General features: G+C 42.4%; 1 protein-coding gene across 1 annotated transcript in view; it reads right to left on the minus strand.

Moving 5' to 3' along the window:
- NELL2 (neural EGFL like 2) overlaps nucleotides 1-18845 on the minus strand; it is a 299416-nt gene extending 280571 nt beyond the window's left edge. The window contains exons 1-2 of the mRNA XM_006126494.5: nucleotides 18252-18845; nucleotides 17673-17801 (exon numbers count right to left, since the gene is read on the minus strand). Coding sequence (XP_006126556.3) covers nucleotides 17673-17801; nucleotides 18252-18306 — 184 coding nt within the window. The 5' untranslated portion in view covers nucleotides 18307-18845. The remainder of the gene's footprint in view (nucleotides 1-17672; nucleotides 17802-18251) is intronic.
- Between the last annotated feature and the right edge of the window lie 1971 nt (nucleotides 18846-20816).

A 20816-nucleotide genomic window follows, 5' to 3' on the forward strand; every position in this document is an offset into this window, starting at 1 on the left:
CTGCCAAATGAACACATTGTATCAAGCTGACCTACCAAAAAAATAAATAAATCACATTGAGCAATGCTGCTATGGCTGACCCCCAAACTAAAGCAAGCAAGGAAAATATCCTAGTATCTTGCAGCAACACTAGCACTGTAAAAAAGCACACAGCACAACTTACAAAAAACTGATCTTATTTCTTAATGTGAGTTCCACATCACAGGTCAGGATTACAAAAGGCTATATCATGTCAGAAGTTGATATATTTTTCAAAAGAAAAAGAAAGAGAAAATAATTGATCAAAACAATAAACACAAACTAAAAGTCAATGATTACTTTGCATAAATAGGAAAATTTAAGTTCAAGGTCAGGGTAATGACCTGAATTACTCTGATCTCCAAAGAGGTGAGAGAGTTATAATGAGTTATTGTACAGATGTCAATAAAGTTCAGAGACCAATGGTCTCTGATCACAAGCCACTTCTTGTTCACCTCACAATTTCTTCTGTTGTGGCATATTTCGCTGCCAAGGTAGATTTAACACCTGAAGTTTGTTTGCTGCTTTGGTGTTTTTGTATTGTCAGCGACCACGTGGGCATGTGATACTTCTCTCAGTAGCATTCTGAAGATCCTATACCTGTGTTCTCTGGTTTTCTGCAGATGTCTTCTGTTCTTCCTATACTACTGATCCTCATAGATATTTATATGGATGATTCTAGAAGATGGTATAGACGTTATCTCAATAGGTTGCCAGCTATTTTCTGTTTGGAAGATAACCCCTCCCATTTGCAAAGGTGGTTTTTGTTATAGTATCTATTGTGAACCAATTAACTGGTGTATAGTTCTTTTGTAACTACTTCAGGGTTAACTGACTGGACCCACAAGCCTGTGCTAAAGTTTTTCAGCTAAATTGATGAACCTATTAAAGTGTTAGTAGAGACTGATCTTTATTTCCTAGTCCCAAACACATGACATGGTTCATAATTACTAAATATTAAGCTCCTGAGACATGAAGGGTCAGTAGCAATTGACTTGGAGGTGATCAAAAACTAAATTCTGCTATTTTAACTTTTCTTTTCATGCCAAAGTGGGATAATCAGTTGAAATATAAAAACTTTTTGTGAAAAGAGAAGTTTTGTAAATCAATTTTTTTCTGAATGTCAGAGGAAGAGATTTCCATATGTGATGGGATATGTAGTTCAGCTCGCCCTAATCTACATTAGGGAGTTATTTTGAAATAATTCCCCTTATTTCAAAATAACAAACAGAGTGTCCACACTACCAAGTACATTAATTTGAAATAATGTGCTAGTTATTTCAAACTCCTGCTTTCCACAAGGAATAACACTAATTTCAAAAGAGTTATTTCAAAATAGCAATAGTTTGGACATTCCAGTACAGGGTGGGCAATAATTTTTGCCTGTGGGCCACTTCAAAATTATTTGAAGTAGCCCCTTTGCCCCCTCTTTCTCCTGGGCACCCATGCTCTGGAAGAGGTTAGGCACACTCTACCACCCCCAAGCCAATCAGGGCCTGGAGGCGGGGGAGCACAAGAAGCCTCCTCCCGCTCTGCCAGGAGCACGTGGCACTTTGAAGTGCCGTGGGCTCCTCGCAGGGCTGGGGCAGGGCAAAGGAAGCTTCATGCAACTCCCCCGCCCCCCAGGCCTTCATTGGCTTGGGGGCAGGGGAGCAGCAGGGCCTCTGCGGGCCAGATCCACCTGCTTGGTGGGCCGGATCCAGCCCGCGGAGGCCCTTTTGCCCACGCCTGCTCCAGTACCACAATTTCAAAATAACTACTCCCCAGAGTAATTGTAACTAAATTACTCCCCAGTGCTTCCTGGGGCTCTATGTCAAGGTAGTACATACACATTAACAGAGCCTGCCTTGGACTAATTTGAGGCTTCCCCGTAGTGCAGACACATTATTTCAAAATTATAATTTGGGGAGTTATTATTTCATTTCAAAATAATTGCCTAGTGTAAACATGCCCCCTAGTGAGCACAGCCCGTGATGGGAAGAACAGGGATATGAGGGAAGCAGATCTTCAACTCCCATGAGACACCACACTAGAGATTAATATTGAGCGAACTCAGACAATTTAGTTTTAATTTTTTCTGATGGAAAATTGTGCCCAAGTCAAATTTCAGTAAATGCCCATTTTTCTAGGAAAATATTTTATTTGCAGGGGGTTTTTTACCAGTCCCAGCAAACACTATCACAGGTACTGAAAATAACGCCCAGTCTACAACTCTAAGATAAATAAACATTAGAACAGCAATCTAAACTCATTTTTTCTGAATTTATGTTTACATTGTTATGTCAGTTTTATATAAAAACACTTTTAAAGTACATTCTAAAATACATTAAAATTACAGGAATGATTTTCAAAGGCACAAAAGGAAACCCTTTTATTTTAATTGTTATGTTAGGCATTTAATGCCCCTTTGTATCATTAAAAATCTGCCACTGTAACTCCCCCCCCCCCCCCTTATTATGTTCCAATGGATTCTTTATCACCACAGATTTATATAAAATAGGTCAGCTAATCGGTCCCCACCCAGTGCATTAAATGCACTATGACTATAATCTAGCTTATAATTTTCTAGAATTTTTCCACTGTACCTTTACAAGAGCAAAGTGCTGGCGGAATTCCATCACTTCCTTTCACTGATTAAGCCACAGTATAATCTAGCTCACTGTCAGGAAGGATTTTCCTGATTGTTATTTGAAAACATTTTATTTTAGCTCACTTTTCAGATTAATAAAGCATTCCTTCCTTCTTAGGGTTTACAGCCTTCTAAAACTTATAGACCAGCAATGAGCAACTTAGGCTAATGAATGGGCCTCATGAGTCATCCTCCTTCATCTCAATGGGCCACAATACTGTTGTAACCAAGATATTCTCCCAGGGTAGGTTGTGTACCTAGAATGTGCGGATTGTGTTGAATGAACCATAGCAGCGGGAACACATGTCTCTCACAGTCAATGTTATGTGCAATCAGCATGCACCTCGCTTCACATGCCCTTGCTTTAAGTGTGTGTCACTTTAGTAACACTGGTAAGAAAAAACATACAGGACTATGTAGCACTTTAAAGACTAACAAGATGGTTTATTAGATGATGAGCTTTCGTGGGCCAGACCCGGTCTGGCCCACAAAAGCTCATCATCTAATAAACCATCTTGTTAGTCTTTAAAGTGCTACATAGTCCTGTATTTTGTTTCAGCTACACCAGACTAACACGGCTACGTCTCTATCACTATTCTACTGGTAAGAAAAAAAACATACAGACAGAAATCAGCGGAATCTGGCAACCCTGCACATAGACAGCAGTAAACAAAATGCCTTGCGGGCCCCACACAACCCCAGTGGGCCCTTAGGCTTCAGGTTGCCCACCACTGTTGTAAACTATTATCATCTTACATCATAGTCATTGCTTAGATAAGCGATATATATTTAGTTCCTTTAATCTCTCAGTGAGTCAATCTTCTCTTGCGGTATAAACCTTTTGTGTTGTTGTCCTCTGCATGCCTCGCTATGTATCAGTGTCTTCTTTGAGATGGAAGAGCCCGGAAATTAATGCAAAATTGCAGGTGTGGCCTCAGAGTAAATCTGTGCAAACTATCACATTCCTGATCCATAATTGAGTGCCTTTGCCCTCACAGCAAAAATCCTGCCCAAGACCCGCAAGGTTCATTGTATTAATCCATTTAAACCCCAAGTTTTAAAAAATGATAATTTTTATTTGGGAAAAAATTAAAGAGGATTATTGACCAGAGAACCTATTTGTTCCTGTTGGGTCCTTATGACTTGCACAGGTCATGATGTTTAAAGTCCAAATAATATTAATTCCATAGATAGTGATTATAGGAACTCCTTTGAATGGTCTATTATACAATTATGCATTTAGAAAGTTATTAAACAAGATTTTTTTATCTCAATGCCACAAAAGCTCCTTTGGCAAATTTCTGGTTTATTACGTAGTTGCCTTCAGAGACATTTCCAGTGCAGTCTATGTTGTCAAGGTTGATATAAGTCTTCTTTATGATGGGGCTCCATGCCACTATAAACTATAGCCACTGAAGTCTAATTAGGTTAAATTTCACTAAAAGTCCTCAGTTTATAGATCACTAACAATATGAATTTTAATAGCTAAGTGGAAACATGAAAGTCTGCCTCTAATATTTTGCTGATGCAAATATATGTCCAATATATATGCTAAAACCTTCTTGAACACTGTTTTCAAAGTTCTGTTCTATTCCATTTATGTTCTTGTGCCATCTCAAGTCATCTATTAAGACTAGCATCCGTCAAGAGTTGCTGGCTAGATACAGAATCCACTTTTCTAAAGTCATATTATACAACTGTCTCCCCAAATCCTCAGGCTCACCAAACAGACTAAAGATGAGCAGTGCTGACCAAAAATATATATATATTTTTTAATTGTAGGAGTGCAAAACAACTTTTGAAATGACTTTCTATTTTTATCTGCAAGCCTGTACATTAATAAAGGCTACACTTTTTCTTCAAGTTTAATAAATATAAACATACTCCCAGGCTGAACCTTAATCATGTTGTGTTAGCCCTAAAATAAAAAAAAAATGTTCCTAAGTTATAATTACCTGAAATATCCAAATACGCATAAATAAGGGAAAATCAATGTAGCTATTGCTACCTCTAACTGAAGTGTGCCAAGATAATATTGGAGCCCCATTCACATCATATTAAGTCTATTTTTTCTAGGGCAAAACTATTAGGGTATGTCTACACTACCCCCCTAGTTCGAACTAGGGGGGGTAATGTAGTCATACGGAGTTGCAAATGAAGCCCAGGATTTGAATTTCCCGGGCTTCATTTGCATAAAGCCGGCCAGCGCCATTTTTAAATGCCGGCTAGTTCGGACCCCGTGCCACGCGGCTACACGCGGCACGGACTAGCTAGTTCGGATTAGGTTTCCTAATCCGAACTAGCTGTACACCTCGTTCTACAAGGCCAGGCCTACACTAAAATTCCATCTATTTTAATTACATAGCTTGAGTTGACATACCTTGTTTTGTGGCACGTCCCCAAAGCAGGAGGCCCACAGAAGCAAATGCTCCCATTGGCTTTTCTTAGTCCTTGCACACGCAGGAGTACCGGCAGCCAGCGGGGCACCCTCTAAGTATGATTTAGCGAGTCTAGTTAAGACTTGCTAAATCAAACTCCAGAAGATCGATTGCAGCAGTAGCAATCTTCTGTTTAGTATATATATTGCCTAATATGACACAGGCAGCTATACTAAATTTGAAACCTGAAGAGTAACCACATAAAAGGGGTATTTCCCATGACAGCCAAATGTAATCTCAAACTCTTACCAACAGACTTTAAATTCATAAACTCAGCTATTTACCTGCTTGAGACATACAGAAGGCAGCCAAATACTTAAGGACCACCTCTGTGTAACACTTTCATATGGAAAATATCTTGCCCGTGTGAAGAAAAATACTCGGTGGCAGATACTGCAAACCTCATGCAATATCTTTAGGGACTATTGCATTAAGATTATAAATGGTTTACATACCATTTGTTCTACTCCATGGGGGAGGGTAACCATACATCCTCCGGGAACTAAAACCAGCAGGTTATTAAGGCAAGTCACTGACACCAAACAATCCAGAGAGGTATTACCCTCTGCATGTATCATGATCAATGGAACTGGAGTCAGAGGGTCTATGTTCCCCACAAGGACTATTATTGAAAGGACACGAGTGGAACAGGGAATGCTCAGAGATAGGCCACATGGACAAAGCAATTCACAGAGTTTAATAAATATCATGCACCTGCCTCAACAGGTGAGGGAACTTCATGTAGCTGGTGGTGAAAGAGGGACAGTCCCAGGAGCAAAAAAGGGAGACACTTGATAGGAGGCACTAGGTAGATCCTCTCCTCAGGAGTCTCTGACACCTATTAGCCACCACATTTGAACACAGAGGAGGGATGCTGATTGGTCAGCATTCTCCAGCTCCCAGGATCTAACCCACTATGGGGGCTGAGTTAAGAGCACAGGTGAAAGTAAGTGGATGTGCCCTGGTGTGCAACTCCAACAAAAGCTGACTGAGTTGCAACAACACCCAGCAAGGAGCAATTTAAAGAGTTGCCAGGGACCCACAATAGGACAGTACCTGTGAGAAATTTCAAGTTACTTTTACCACTGCCTAAGAAAATAACATTTCAGGTCTTTTACTTAATGGATCTTGGGCTCAAAGGTTGGGGTCAGACCTGAGTGGGCACTTTTGGAGTGCACTATGAAAGGAAGCATATTGGTGAAGTCAGCCTGAATCTGTGACAGACTCTACATTCAGCAAGCATTTCTACAGCTATCTTTCCTTCTCCTGTGTCTATGTGCTTTGGACAACATCAGTTAAAAGTGAGTAGGCGGGACTGGAGCACAGGAACATTCAGGCACACTGTTCCTCATATCAGACCTGTGCTTTCACACACAGCAGACACAGGCGTTGGATGAAGCTGAAGGGAAGAAAAATACATTCATGCTCTGATCCAGAGTACAGGCAGTCCCCGGGTTACGTACAAGATAGGAACTGTAGGTTTGTTCTTAAGCTGAATTTCTATGTAAGTCGGAACTGGTACATATTGTAGGGGAAACTCTAGCCAAACATTTCTCCAGAGCTCAGTTTTATTCTCCCACACCTCACTTCCCTCAGTCCTTTATTCTCAAGCTGAGGTGTCTGCTGAGAAAAGCCGCTCCGCGTCTCCCTGGTCTGCTGGGCGGGGCGCTAGCTTCGCGTCTCCCTGGTCTGCTGGGAGGAAGCAGCTAGTGTGGGGTTGCCTCACCCCGTTTGTAAGTAGGGATCCAATGTAAGTTGGATCCATGTAACCCGGGGACTGCCTGTATTAAGCACTGTGCAGGAAATTTCTATATCTTCCCCATACCAGCTGAACACTATTGCTGTGAAAAACCCACAAAAGCCCTTGTGTCATCATTATGCGCCTAATCAGAGATAGAATGGCAATACTTCACTCATCCGTTGTCATCTCTTTGCTCTGAGAGTACAGATCAGTTATATGAAGGCAACTCTTGACAAGTACCAGATACATAGAAAGCCCTATCCCCTTATCTCAGTACACATAATGGATCAAGATGCCATGCACTATATCAGATGTAAAACATAGTTTTTCTGTCAACATAAGGTATTTTACTTCAGCTGAGTCCATTATGTTCTGGTATACTTTCAACCGAGGTTGTCTTGTGAGCTGCAATCCATGCTTATCTACTCCTGACCAGCTGCCTAGATGTCCTGTTACATGCAGAGTAATGCACATTCCACTTGCTGGTCTTCATTCTTCTGACTAACCCAATACTCTCCCTCATCATCAATATAAGCAAGAATTTATCCCCTCATTCCAATATACTGGTACTGAGTGCATGTATTTTCCTCCATGTCATACCTCTGGAGCTATGCACTATACTCATCTGTCGCTGGCTTTCATGCAAATACACTGAATTGAGCCCTTTGTGTTTAGGGATACAATCAGCCAAGTTGGAATTTTGTACTTGAGAGTCTATTAAATTGGCATGTGGGCCTTCTTCAAGAACTGGGAAGTGATGTACAACAGTAATTATTATTTTATGGCTATAAGTGAATAGCTTTAGCCAACAGTTACTGTGTAAAAGGTGTGTAATTATTTGCATTACACCAGCTAATAGAATTGCTATGGAAAAGGCAATTCTTTAAAAAAAGGTTTGCCCAGATAGTTACCTGAGTCCCACAGATTTCTGCTCATATGCCTAAAAATAGAAGGGCCCCATTCTCTCGCCCTTATGTGAACAGTACCTTACTCCACAAGTAGTCCTATTAAAATCAGTAGGGTTACTTGCAGAATTAGGTATTACTCATTCTGACAGAATCAAGCCCCAACTGATTATTAAGTGAATTGATATGGTACTAAGGCACTCTCACCATTGTAAGTATTCCTAGAATTCAACAATACCTACTATATATAGGTATACAATTAAATAGCAGGGGTAGAGGAAGTAATTCAATGCATTTGAAACTGAATTAATTACCAGATTCTAACTAGACTGACCCTTCTACTCCTACTCCCTCCACAACCATTGAAAATTAACTCTATTGATACAGGCTGTGATACAATAGAGAAATACCAGTCCTACTGCATCATCTGCCCCTTCCTCAGAAACTGTGAAAACCATGAAGGGATAAAAGTCTCAGAGGGATAGCTGTGTTAGTCTGTAACTGAAAAAAAAAATAAAAAACAAAACAACAAATTTAAAGAATTTAAAAAAATTAAACTGAAATTTTTTTAAAAACAACTTTTTTTAAATTTAAAAAAATTTTAAAAACAAATTTAAAATAGTTCTGCAGCACTTTAGAGACTAACAAAAATGTAGATTGTGTCACGCGTTTTCGTAGGCACAACCAACTTCTTCAGATGAATGGAGCAAAAGGTTCAGAGTTACAAATGAAGGGATAGTTACTTTCTTTGGCATCATATCTCCTCCACCCACCCTAACCTCGCAAGATTTTGGCAGGTAAACTACGGTGTTCATGTCAGCATAGACGTATCTCCTCCTTCTCTCCCCCCAACTCAAGCTTTCCTCCCACACAGTATCTTCCTGCCAGAATCATGCTCCTACGGAACTGGAAAGGCCCAAAAAGAGCCAGTCTGCAGTACAAAGGCACACAGCCTTCATGCTTACAGTCCTAGCCTCTAGGGAGAGCCAAACTCCAGCTATTTCCATAGAGACAAACCACAATCTCTCCAAAAATAGAAAGGGAATGATTGCAAGTACAACCTTGTGAAGTGCAAAGCCAAAATCAAATCTTGAGGAACGATGAGGACAGGAAGCATGGGAAGATGCTGAGCTTCATGCAAATAGGGGAGGTTTCTGGGGGTAGGTCTGACACAGCTTCAGCCACTTCTTGCAGAGGAAAAGTAAGTCTTATACTTTCCTGCCTCCAGCCCACGTGGGACTAGCAGCTGATCCCAGATCAGGGTAGGAGTCACTGGCTGGGTGTCCCCTAGCCCTGTGATGATTTATCCCTCTGCAGGCTGCTGTGGGCATCTGAAATCATCTTACCGTATAGCTAGGGAGTGATGAATGACTGCTCTTGAGGCCTCCCTTTGCTTCTCTGTCAGAAATTCATTTTTCTGTGGGAAAGCAATATGGGGAGGACATGAATTCTGCACACATGCAGTGGTGCAGAATTCCCGCAGGGGTAATAAGATAAATTGTAATCCTGTACTGCTAACCTTTATATATACTGAGCTAGCTGTCTAAGTAGTCATGATGAGCCATTGTACAAATTGGCCTATTTTAGTTTTAATTTCTGGCAGTAATTTGTACCAGTTCAAAAGCCAGTAGTACTAGTCATCCATAATTCATAGAGCAGATTGAATCTGTCAGTTTAATTTTTTAATGTCACATCTCATTCTTTATCAGAACCTACTGCCACCAGAATCATTTCTGCTCTTCAAATATATCTGGCATTTGTCTATAACATTTAAATGCTAAATATTTCAACTGAAGAAACTAGTTGCTTTTCTGAATGGTCCAAAATCCAGCATTCCAATTACAAGATTTCTTAGTCTCTCTATACTTTCATATTGTTTTAATATTTATCATATATAAAGTCACTACAGTTAAAAACATTACAGTATTTATTTACCATCTGACTGAACTTTTCTGTCAGTCCTCTTATTTTCTCTTTCCTTTGATGGATATATACTTTTCCTATTCTTTTGTCCAACAACACACACATCACCATTCCTTGATTCTCTTTTTATTAGCGATTTTTAGATATTGACTAATTTAATAACGCAACCACATCAAAATTTAGCAGATACACAATTACTTGATAGTCCCTATGGGTGGGGCCGGCAGCCAGTGCACTCCCAGCCCCACTCCTAGGGAGCCCCTGCCACCTTATGCTGCTGTCTCTGTACCGTCGATAGTATGCCTGCGCAGCCTCTGTCTGTGGGGAGGAGAATGCATGTAGTCGATAGGATTAACTGATAAATTGACTACACCTGGACATCCCTACTTTTTGTATGCCTATTTTTGCATGATGTAAAGCAGTGGCCACCAACCAGTAGATCGGGATCTACTGATAGATCTTGGAACCTCTAACAGGTGATCCTGACTGGCCAAGAGGCTATCAAGTGCCAGCACTTCAACCGCCCTTCCCCCCACAACAGCTCATCTTGTGCCCTTTCCCTTGGAGCTGTCCCCTCAGGAGTCTCCTGCTTTCTGTGCAAAGCTGGGGAGGGAGAATAGGGGTGCTGATGTCAAAGTGCCTCCTTCTCCCGCTTTGTGTCCTATCTCCACAGAGCAGAGAAGGATCACAACAAGAACTGGGGTGGGGGGTGAGTTTGTTGGCTTCTTTCAGGAGTGGTGTAGGGCCAGAACAGGGGTGACCATGCCTAAGTCCCACTACACCACCATCCAGGAGCCACCTGAGGTAAGCAGGGCCCAGTGGCAGCCCAGTACCCTACCCCAGTCATGAACACCCTCCTACACCCCAAACCACTGCCCTAGCCCTGAGCACCCCTGTATTAAATGCCCTCTCAGAACCTGTACCTAGAACCCCCTCCTGCAACCCAATCTCAGCTCAGAGCCACTCTCATACTCCAAATCCCTTAACCCAAGACCAGAACCTGCACCCCAACCCTCTGTCCCTACCTGCTGAAAGTTGGTGATAATGGAGGAGGGAGGGAAGAAGAGAGGGAGGATAAAGTGAGCAGGGGTGGGGCATTGGAAAAGAAGCTCAAAGGAGGTGGATAAGGTTATTTGGGTTTGAGGTAGATCTTGGATTGCATTTAAATTCAAAAAGTGATCTCGTGCTTAAAAAGGTTGGAGACTCCGATATAGAGTGATCTGTTTGCCCATTCCACAGCTCCTATAATGGATGCAAAAAGAATACATGACAGACTATCTGGTCATTTGTGTTTGTACAACATCCAGAGCAAAGGTACTGAAGCTTCTAGACAGTCTATTGTATAAATTATATGAAGCCTCATACTTCAGAGACAGAATGATAACAAAAAAAAAAAAAAAAAAAAAAAAGACTGCTCACAGTAGTGGAATCAAGAAACTAAGTTACACTTACTGTCCTTATTTTGGGGATAAAATCAGAGAACACAATTTTCTATTAGCAATTTAAATAATTTACTTCAATGGGACTATGTATGTGTATAAATATTTTACTGGACTCTGACAAGCTCAGCATTTGTCAGGATCAAGCCCATAATGTTCAAACTTTTCATTAGCCTCTAATCTCTAATCCATGCTCTAGTTGTCCATGAAATTCCTGAGATAAACAAGGGCAATTCAAAATGCAACAAGTACACTTACAGTCGTGAGTTTCAGAAAGAAAAGCTACACCTATTTTGCCCTCCTTGATCTATGATAACTATATCATACTGCAGATTTACAGAGAAAGAAGTATAATTAATAATAATATCTGGCATTTCTATAGTGCCTGCCTCCTAAGGATCTCGAAGGACTTTTTAATGAACAACCAGGGCCGCTTTTAGGCCGATTCGCCCGATTCCCCCCAAATCGGACCCCGCACCTAAGAGGGCCCTGCGCCCTAAAGCCGGAAGTGTGCTGGCATGCCGGGCACGCTGCGGGAGGGGGCATCATCCCCAGAGGAGGAGCGCGGCGTCTTCTCTGCACCGCAGGAGGGGTGAGTCGAGCGCAAGGGTTTGGCGGGAAGGCGGGACTCTGCCCTGTAGCTGGAGATTTAAAGGGGCCATGGCTCTTTTTTTGTGTGCTGGTTTTTGGGGGGTTTTTTGCTCAACAAAAAATCCTGGCTGCCAGGGCCCCATCGAAACTGTTCAAATTGGGTCCTGCACTTCCTAAAGCTGGCCCTGTGAACAATGCAGATTGCACCTCCACTAACAGATGTAAAGTTATCATGATGTTCAATTGCTGTTTCATTTGAACATTATGTTGTTATTTCTGATTGGTGGATGAAATGTTAGGGCAGGCCTTCATTTAAAATGCTGCATCAGTACAACTGTACCTCTGTAGCACTTAAGTGAAAATGCTCCTATGCCCATGGGGATTGTTTTCACTTGGCATTATTAATCTCTCTCTCTGAGAGGGGGTGGCTATGTCAATGGGAGAAGCTCTCCCATCAACATAGTTCTATCAACACAAATCAGTATAACTATGTAGGTTGGGGGTGGATTTTTCATACCCCCGAGCAATATAGTTATTCCATCATTAGAAGATTTACCCAGGGTAAATTCAAATAAGGGTTCTTAACTCAAATAAGTTTTTTTTTCATTTATATAATTGTTCTGGGCTGGGTCTTGGAATGAGGGGGTTCAGTATGCAGGCTGCCCCAGGGAGAGAGGACAGTCCCAGCCCACTCTCACCACAGCAGATTGAGGTCAGGTAAGAAGCTCCTCTCCATGGCTGCTGCAGCTACAGCAGGCACAGCTGGGGGAGAGGTGTGTGATAGACAGACACACAAATGGACAAGCTTGAAATATATAGTAGATAGCTGTCCCTTTCTCCACCTCTGCCAGCCCAAAGAGGTTATAGCTGTCCTGGTCTCCATCTCTGGCCTTTGCTGTCCCCCTATGGTGATTCTGCAGTATAACTGTCCCTCTTGCCAGATCCCTCCCTTTCCATTTTATGAGGAAAAAATAAATTTCAGGCACATCCCATTGTCCTGGCACAACCAAACCCTGACCTTGCCTTAAGTTATGATAAGAGGAAGCTGCAAACCAAATTCAGTGGTTCTAACTCTTACCATTTAGGAGGAATTCTTGAACAAACAGACTCACACATGAACAGACACACATTTTGAAAATATGTAGTAAGAGAGGTCTGTAGTGTATACCTGTCTTAGTCCTGCTTGAGGTGCCAGAGTTGTTCCTTGAAGTGTCCCAATATGTCCTTTGGTTACTATAAGCGAGTATTACAACTGATATTTCAACATGGTAAAACCACTTTTGCCTGAGAAGCAATTTACAGGCCGTCTTTGCTATAAGTCCAAGATATATTCAAAAAAACTTGGACTTATAGAGAATCAACTTAAAGTGGGGAATTGTTTTCCTGTGGCTGACTTCCATTTGCGCAAATTGTTTTGGGTTTTTGTTGTTGTTGTTGTTATTGGTTGGGGTTTTTTGCACGCGACTTAAGAGCGGGGAATGCGAGAACTTATAACACATCAGTTCCTACAAGCATTTATAAGACTACTAAGAGGGGGATTGCCCTTTCTGAAATAGTGGAAAGACACAACATATGATATACCTCATGCAATGCACTAAATGCCACAAAACAACTATGTGGATGAAACCAATCACAGCACTCTTGAATGAGCTCACAAAGGAATATGACAAAAGACAAAAACACCCTATCATCAGTCGGTGAACATTTCACAAAGTGATCCCTCTATAAAACCTACCAGTTTTCATCTTCAAAGGAAACCTGAATAACACTTTCAAAAAATGTGTCTGGGAGAGTAAAATGTATCAGTTAGCTAGACACTAAATATCATGGTCTTTATAAAGACACTGGATTTATAGTTTATTACAACAATCTATAACCCACTAACCTCCCCCCACACCTTTTTGTCCTGTAACTACAGGAGTGTTAACGGGCCACTTCTCCTTGAATGGGTCATCAGATTATGTGCTAACTACTTATTCTCTTTGACCTTATATTTAGCTGTAACACTCTGAGCACATTTCCCTCATCTGAAGAAGAGGTCTGTATACCTTGAAAGTCTGTATAGCTTGAAAGACTACCTTTCTCAACAACAGAAGTTGGTCTAATAAAAAAAATATATCTTCACCCAGACACATACCTTGTCTCTCTAACATCCTGGGACAAACATGGCTACAACACTGCATACAAGCTAGCTGGTGGCAAGTAAGGGAACTCCTACATAGTTATTTGTGTGCACAGAGGAGACCAGTTGACAGGGCTTTCCCCATGTCAGGCTGTCCAGAAGATGGCTTCAGTGAGGAAGAACCTACTGTGCCAAATTTGGAACTGGCAACGCAGAGGGAAGGCTATGAGCAGTGGCAAATGATGGGAGAATCCTGTGAGACAAGATAGTTTATAGTTTAACAGGAGAACTCCATAACTTGCTGCTGAAGGACAATAACCTATAAGATAAATCTATACACCTGATTATACACAGTTACACATATGAAAGCAGAAAGAGAAGTTTCTTTAAAGGTGTCAAATGTGAACTTCCAACCTCAGGGAGAGTTCTTTATACCAGGTACAGCTGGGTGGGTGAAACTGCAAAACTACACCTTTTCTCAATGCAACTGTAATTGTTTCAGTCCTTTCATTCTTCACTGACTGCCACATTTTGAGATGTCATACACAACCAGCAAATACCAACATGCAGTTGGTGTTCTTGGTTGTGGACCTTTCAAATCAATTTGTGTGAAATCCCAGGATTTACAAGATTTGGGCCTTTCCTCTAAAAGAGTTTTTGCCATATTTGTGTTTGTGGTTGCATGGAGAATAGTATATACACATATTTAGCTGCACTCCTTTTTTGGAGATTTTCTCCCATTTTCTATTTAAAAATGGGTGCTCCCTTCAGCAACAGTGAAGTACTTACAATTATCATGCAATTATATCTTTGTAGTGATGGAAACCCTTGTAGCTACATAGTGCTTCATCTTGATCCTTTTGAAGTCAGTGGCAAAAGTACCAATGACTTTAATAGTGCAGGATCAGGCTGACACAGAATAAGAGGGTCTTAGTAGCTCTGAATTCGGAATGTTGAATTATTCTTGAAATAGAAACTGTATATGGAGCAATCTAGATTCTACTGAAGGGACCATAAAGAGTGAAACTATATTCATAATCCATTAGTGAAATATATTTCCTGGAAATACAGGTTCCTCTGAGAATTAATTCTGAAAAGAAAATTTTATCTGAATAGATAAGTAGGCAAAACAAATCCCGTGTTAACAAATTGTTACAGGGCCCAGTTCTGCAGTTTCTTCTCTGACAAAGCTCTCACATATATCAAAATGACTTTTTTTTCTCCAGGTATGGATGCAGGAGACACCACTATTTTACATTCCCTTTTTCCTTTAGTTTCTTTAATTGTCCTGTGCCTGTTAGCTGTTCATGCCTCCACTCTTCTAAAATGTTTAAAGAAAATGATACATTCTATGTTCAGTTCTTGTGTGTAACAACAATATTTGTTGTGAGTAGGATGGAATTTAGGGCCTTATTCTGCATGCATTCAATTTTGCCAAGAACATAAATAGAAGGAACGACACACATTAACAAATAAGCAATAGCTACGACACTGATTTACACCAGCTCAGAGTGTAGCCTAAAGATAATCTTGATTGGCCAAACAGCGAAATATCATGTTGTTAAGCTATATGATAAACCTTCAGTTTTCTGCAGAATCCAAAGAGGAGAGAGACCCCACAAAACTAGTAAAGAATACAGGATGTCTCAGTTCTGTTCATTTCAACCTTTTCTATTATTTGGCTCTTTCAGAATATCACTAAGGATTTATGTCTCTGACTATGGCCCTGGAAAGGGTCAGGAAAAATAAAAATCAATAATTTTGCATTCAGCAAATTTATACATAGGAAGTAAAGATGGCCTTGATCACCTTTATTGTCTAAGACCAGAATAAAAATGATTAAATTGACCACTAGTCTGATATGGGCTGGCAATTCCCAAATTATATATTCCCAAGATGCAAGTAAGAAAAATACTAGTCTGTTCATCCAGAGAGATCTCTACTGTAGGAAAAAGCAGTCATTTAATACTACAGGAATAGGAGAAATGTATCCAATCCTGCAACATGCTGAAGGCTTTCCATGACATGCTGAGTATCCTCAGCTACCACTTTAGAAAAAAAAATTATATTAGATACAATTAATATAATATAAATCACCATTTTAAAAAAAGCCTGAGAGTTTAAGGTCCTATTAGTCCCATTTGTTTAGGGTCCTTGACCTTTAAAAGAAGCATTGTATCCGATTAGATCTGTAACACATCCGAGAACTACAAAGCAGAAACACAAGGAAAAAGGCGATAGATAAAACACCTCCAGTAATTTTTAGGCACCCTAGTAATTTGTTTTTCCAAACACTCTGAAAATATACAATAAAACAAACTATTCTTGAAAATGGCCAATCCTGTTACCATTGAAATTAATGGGAGTTTTGACTTTTTTTCCCCAGTGAAAACATGATGGGGTCTTAAATTGGAACAACTAGCTATACATGAAAAATACTTTAGGACTCAAACCACAGAGTCACACAAACATGTTGCCATTCTAAGAACTATCCATTCATATAGAAGTTGAAGCTCTGAAATAATGAGTCCATTTCTGTTTAAATACAGCATGTGTCAGCATTTCAATGTTAATGATCACAGTGACACATGCTGGCTGTACCAGGGAAACACAACACTTTTGAGATTCCCCTTTAAAAAGCCCTTCAGTGACTATTAGCTTTTGGATAAATTATCTCATTAATGCAAAACTGACAAAGAATTTCTATTCCTACATTATTTGTCTCTCAGCCTTCAATTACACTTTCCGGGCAGCACTAACTCTTTGCCTGTTGCACCAGAAATCACTTCAGATCAGAGTAAAAACTCCTAACCTAACAAATGATGCTAACAATCAATCATCTCTTTTAAAACTGCAGAGAGATGCAGGGCTTTATTCTCACTCCACAGTATGTTGAACTATTTTCCTGCTCCTGTTTCACGACATTTAAAAAGCACATTTTAGTAGCTTTCAAATGAGAAACCTACTTTCAAACATCCACCTTTCAGAATTGTTTTTAATGAAGGATGAAGTTTCTTTCCCTCTGAATTTATTTCTTGTCAGCAGTTTGATTTAAAATCTCATGACATTTTAAAACTGTAATTAAAAATTAATTTGAAAATTAACGGGTATAGACAAAATAAACCAACTCAGTGAGTTCAAATTATATTTTTATCATGACTATTGCATTAAAAATGAGAACTACATTATATGAGAATTATTATTTTGGCATTAACACCTGAGATTTATTTATTCAAACTGTGATAAGAGTACTGTTTTCTGTCCTTTGGCTGGCACGAGGAAAACAATCCGATTTTTTGAGACATGGACAAAATGAATTCATTCTTCCTTTCTTACAATGGGTGCAACATTATATTTCAGAAGGGTTTCTTTTGTTCCCCCCAAATATTCATATTTTAGCCTCATGCCTCAAGTCGCTGGCCAGTTCATTTCAGCATTTTGCTTTATTCACATAAAACTTTCAGCGAGTATTTTCTTGGCTAGAACTGGAGCTTAGTTTAACGTTTTCCAACTAAGTCAATTGTCCCCAGCTCAGAAGAGTGTGTTATTATTCATTGCTCCCCACGACTCACAAAATAAGCCATCTGCCATCACTGTCCCTGCTGTACATTAATTACGTTTCTATCAATCAAAAAAAATGGGCAAGGGAGTGAAAGAAAGGCAGGCAAAGGGGGGGGGGGAGTGACTAAAGAGCAGGAAGCAACCTTGCTGTTAAAAATGGATCATCTGTGCATCATCCCACAGGAACAGTGTCAGCCATCAAGCTAATGCAAAAGTTCAGTCAAACACATTTGCCAGGGAATTCAGAAATTATTCAAATGGCCTTGGTTGACCCCAGCCTGGAGTATAAGAAAGATGCTCGGTACCTTGGAAGAGAAATGCTTTGCTCCCATTGTGCAGCCCTTGGACCTGCAGCACTCCAGCTATGGAATTTCCCAGCTGCAGTTCTGACAGCACGTCAATCTGCAGCGAGGGGTCCACGCCAAACCCTAAAACTGACCCAGAAATGATTAGTTACTCCACTGGCCCCCAGCACTTAACTTTTCGACTGCGGGAAGGTGCCACAGTGGGACTCCTCGTTGGTTTTGCAAGAGAACTAGCCGACTAATCCCCTAGCAGGCTCCTTCCTAGCCTGGTACCTGTGAGCAGCAGCGGCCGGGAGAGCCAAGCCCTCAGTCCGACTGACGTGACCTACTTTAGCTACATCTCGCCATAAAGTTCCATTTTGACTCGAAAAGCAACACGAGTTTCCCCCGGGAAATGCACGCGGGTAACCCAGGTCCCCTCCCTGCCTGCTGGGAAGAGACAGGTCGCTCTGGCTGCTCTTATTCCAGCTGCTCCTGCCCCGATTTGGGGAAGTTATTTATGGGACTAGGGTGGGGGGGGGGGCAGTTGTTCCTCTCTCCATCTCTCGGGCTCGCTCTTCATGCTGGGCGCCCACTTACCTGGTGTCAGACAGAGGAGAAAGCAGAAGGTGCTTAACGAACTCGCGGGCTCCATGGCACACAGCTAGTCAGTCCATATTCCCCCTTCGCAAGCTGCTGGGAACAAAACCTCAGCGCCACGCACCCGAGCCGCCGCCGCCGCCGCTTTCAATAGAAAGCTCGGACCCAACACGCGTGCGAGCAACTCCGCTTCCCCGATGCGCACATCATTCCTGGCCCCGGAGCAGCCGCCGCCGCCGCCCCAGCCCCGCGCCCGCTCGCCCCAGGAGCCAGGTGCTGGTTCCCGAGCACACACCCAGGCGCGCGGCCGGCCAATGGAGCGAGCCGGCGGGAGTGAGGAGCGCAGCCCGGTCCCGCCGCCAGGCAGAGACAATGGAGCGCCCAGCGGGCTACGGGGGAATAAATTGCTCCGCTGGGGCGGGGGAGGAGGAGACGCGCCTGTGGCCCTCTGCTCCCGCGGGCTCGGTCTCCAAGACTCGCCGCCGTTTCCTAGCGCCGCTCCTGGGCTCACGAGCAGCTGGCGCCGCCGCCGCCTCCCCCTTCGCGGGAACCTGCTGGAGCTTCAGTCTCCTCCCCGAGCTCGGAGTGGGAGGAGGGGGGAACCCGAGGGGCAGGGGGCGGGCTGGATGCTGGTCCTAGCCTTGGGCCAATAAGTGCAGGCCTTGGGAGCTGGTCCACACCCAGCCACCCGTCACGGCTCCGCCCCCCAAGTACCCTACTAGTTTGAGCTGGGGCTCAGTTTCCCCAGGGTGCTGCCTGAGATAGGGCCCTCCCCCGAACACGGATCTGCTCTGTTCAAGCGCTAGGAGCCCCAGCTCTCAGCACCTTTCACACCCTGTGGCTCCTGGGCAGAAGATGAGGATCCCGTTACCAATAGGAGCTACTGGGCTGAGAGATGGAGAGATCCCAGCTCCCCTCTGCACCCCACTGGCTAAGGGGCTAACAAGAAGTTGCTTGGAACAGGGGATCCCATCAATATAGGGAGCATTGGGATGATTTTCATGCACCTCATTAAGGGGGAGCCAGGACCCCTCCAGCCCCAGGCTACGGTGCATAGTGCAGGGAGAGTACAACTTTCCCCTGCATGTCCCACTGGGCCTCTAGCTAAAGGGCAAGGCAGCAGGTAGCCCCACCTGCAGTGAGGATGGGATTACAGTTTACTGGGTGCTCTGGAAACAGCAGGTGAAGTGTGGGGGTGAGTGGCAGCATGGGCAGTTGGTGAACGTACGGCTGGGGGCTTGCTTTCCCCAGCCCCACTCCCAGTCCCCACTTCAATTGAGGCTCCACTCTCCACAGGAGTCAAGCTACCTCTCTGCCCCCTCCCACCAGGGGGAGGGGCAGAGAAGAGAGGAGGGGGGTGGCGCACATCTCCAGCCTTCGCAGAGCATGGGGAGGGTGGGTGGCTCCAGTATGCCTCATTTTTTCAGGAATACAGGTTCCTCGAAAAAGGGGCTTTTTTCCAAAAGAACGGCATCTAAACTGCACTTTCACTTTCGAAAAACCCTTTTCGCAAATGAAGCGTGGGATATTTAAATCCATGCTTCATTTGCACTTTCAATTTGCCTCATTTACATTCCCCTTTCGAAAGAGGAATTTAGTCTAGACATAACCTGGGACACGCCTCAGTATCCCTCTGCCTCTCATGCTACAGAAAGGGTGAGGCACACGCACACACACACCATGCCTCTCAGGGAAAATCATATACAAGTTTCCTGTTAAAATACCCTGTTCTCTAAGGTGTGAGAATGCTGGTGAATAACAAGTTCACACCGAACAATGCAAACTGTCATTTCCCCATTGGACGGGAGCCACAGATCTTTTAATAAGCCCATTTACCACTTACTGTTTGATAGTGATGCTGCTTTACCGCTTTATTTTCATGTCTCCTGTTGGGGATCAGTGTCAAATATAAAAGTAAGCCTTACATACTCTTCCAGCATATCATTTTCTACACTTGAGTGAAATCTCAGATTGATCTTTGAGTACAAATAATAATAAAAATTAGACACCTCCAGTAATTAAATAAAACTTGGGTATGAAGTGGCACATTAGCCAGTGCAGTGATTTTTCAGCATAATGGGGAAAACCGGTATCTAAACTGAGTTGCTAGAGGGTAATGTTAGAGAAGTTCACCTTTCTCATATGCTCCACCACCAAAACTTCCACACCTGAATTAGGAAAGAGAAACCAGACAGCCCACACCTATTTTGTCTAATAATAACAAAATGATTTTTTTACTCTTAAGAATAGGTGAAAATTCAGTTTGTCTACTTGATATTTTTGTATCAAAATGGAAACTTTTCAGAGAGGACATTTTGAAAATCATGAAGAAAGGTGTGCTGGGGAGCACATAATCATAGAAAAAGGGTTAATCATGTGTGCCCCAAAAGGAGCAATAGAGGTGAGCCCTCCAAATAGCCCAGTGAGGTTGTATGAGGCACAGCCAACCAGAGAGGCATTCCAGGGAGAAACCAATTGGGCAGGTGAGCTCAGATAAAAGGGACCTGCAGGGAAGAGTATAGGTCATTTGTTGATCGGAGTCCAGAGATTAAAGACTCTATCCAT

This window comes from Pelodiscus sinensis, chromosome 1 (assembly GCF_052426305.1).
Source record: "Pelodiscus sinensis isolate ZL-2025 chromosome 1, ASM5242630v1, whole genome shotgun sequence".
Taxonomy (NCBI): Eukaryota; Metazoa; Chordata; order Testudines; family Trionychidae; genus Pelodiscus; species Pelodiscus sinensis.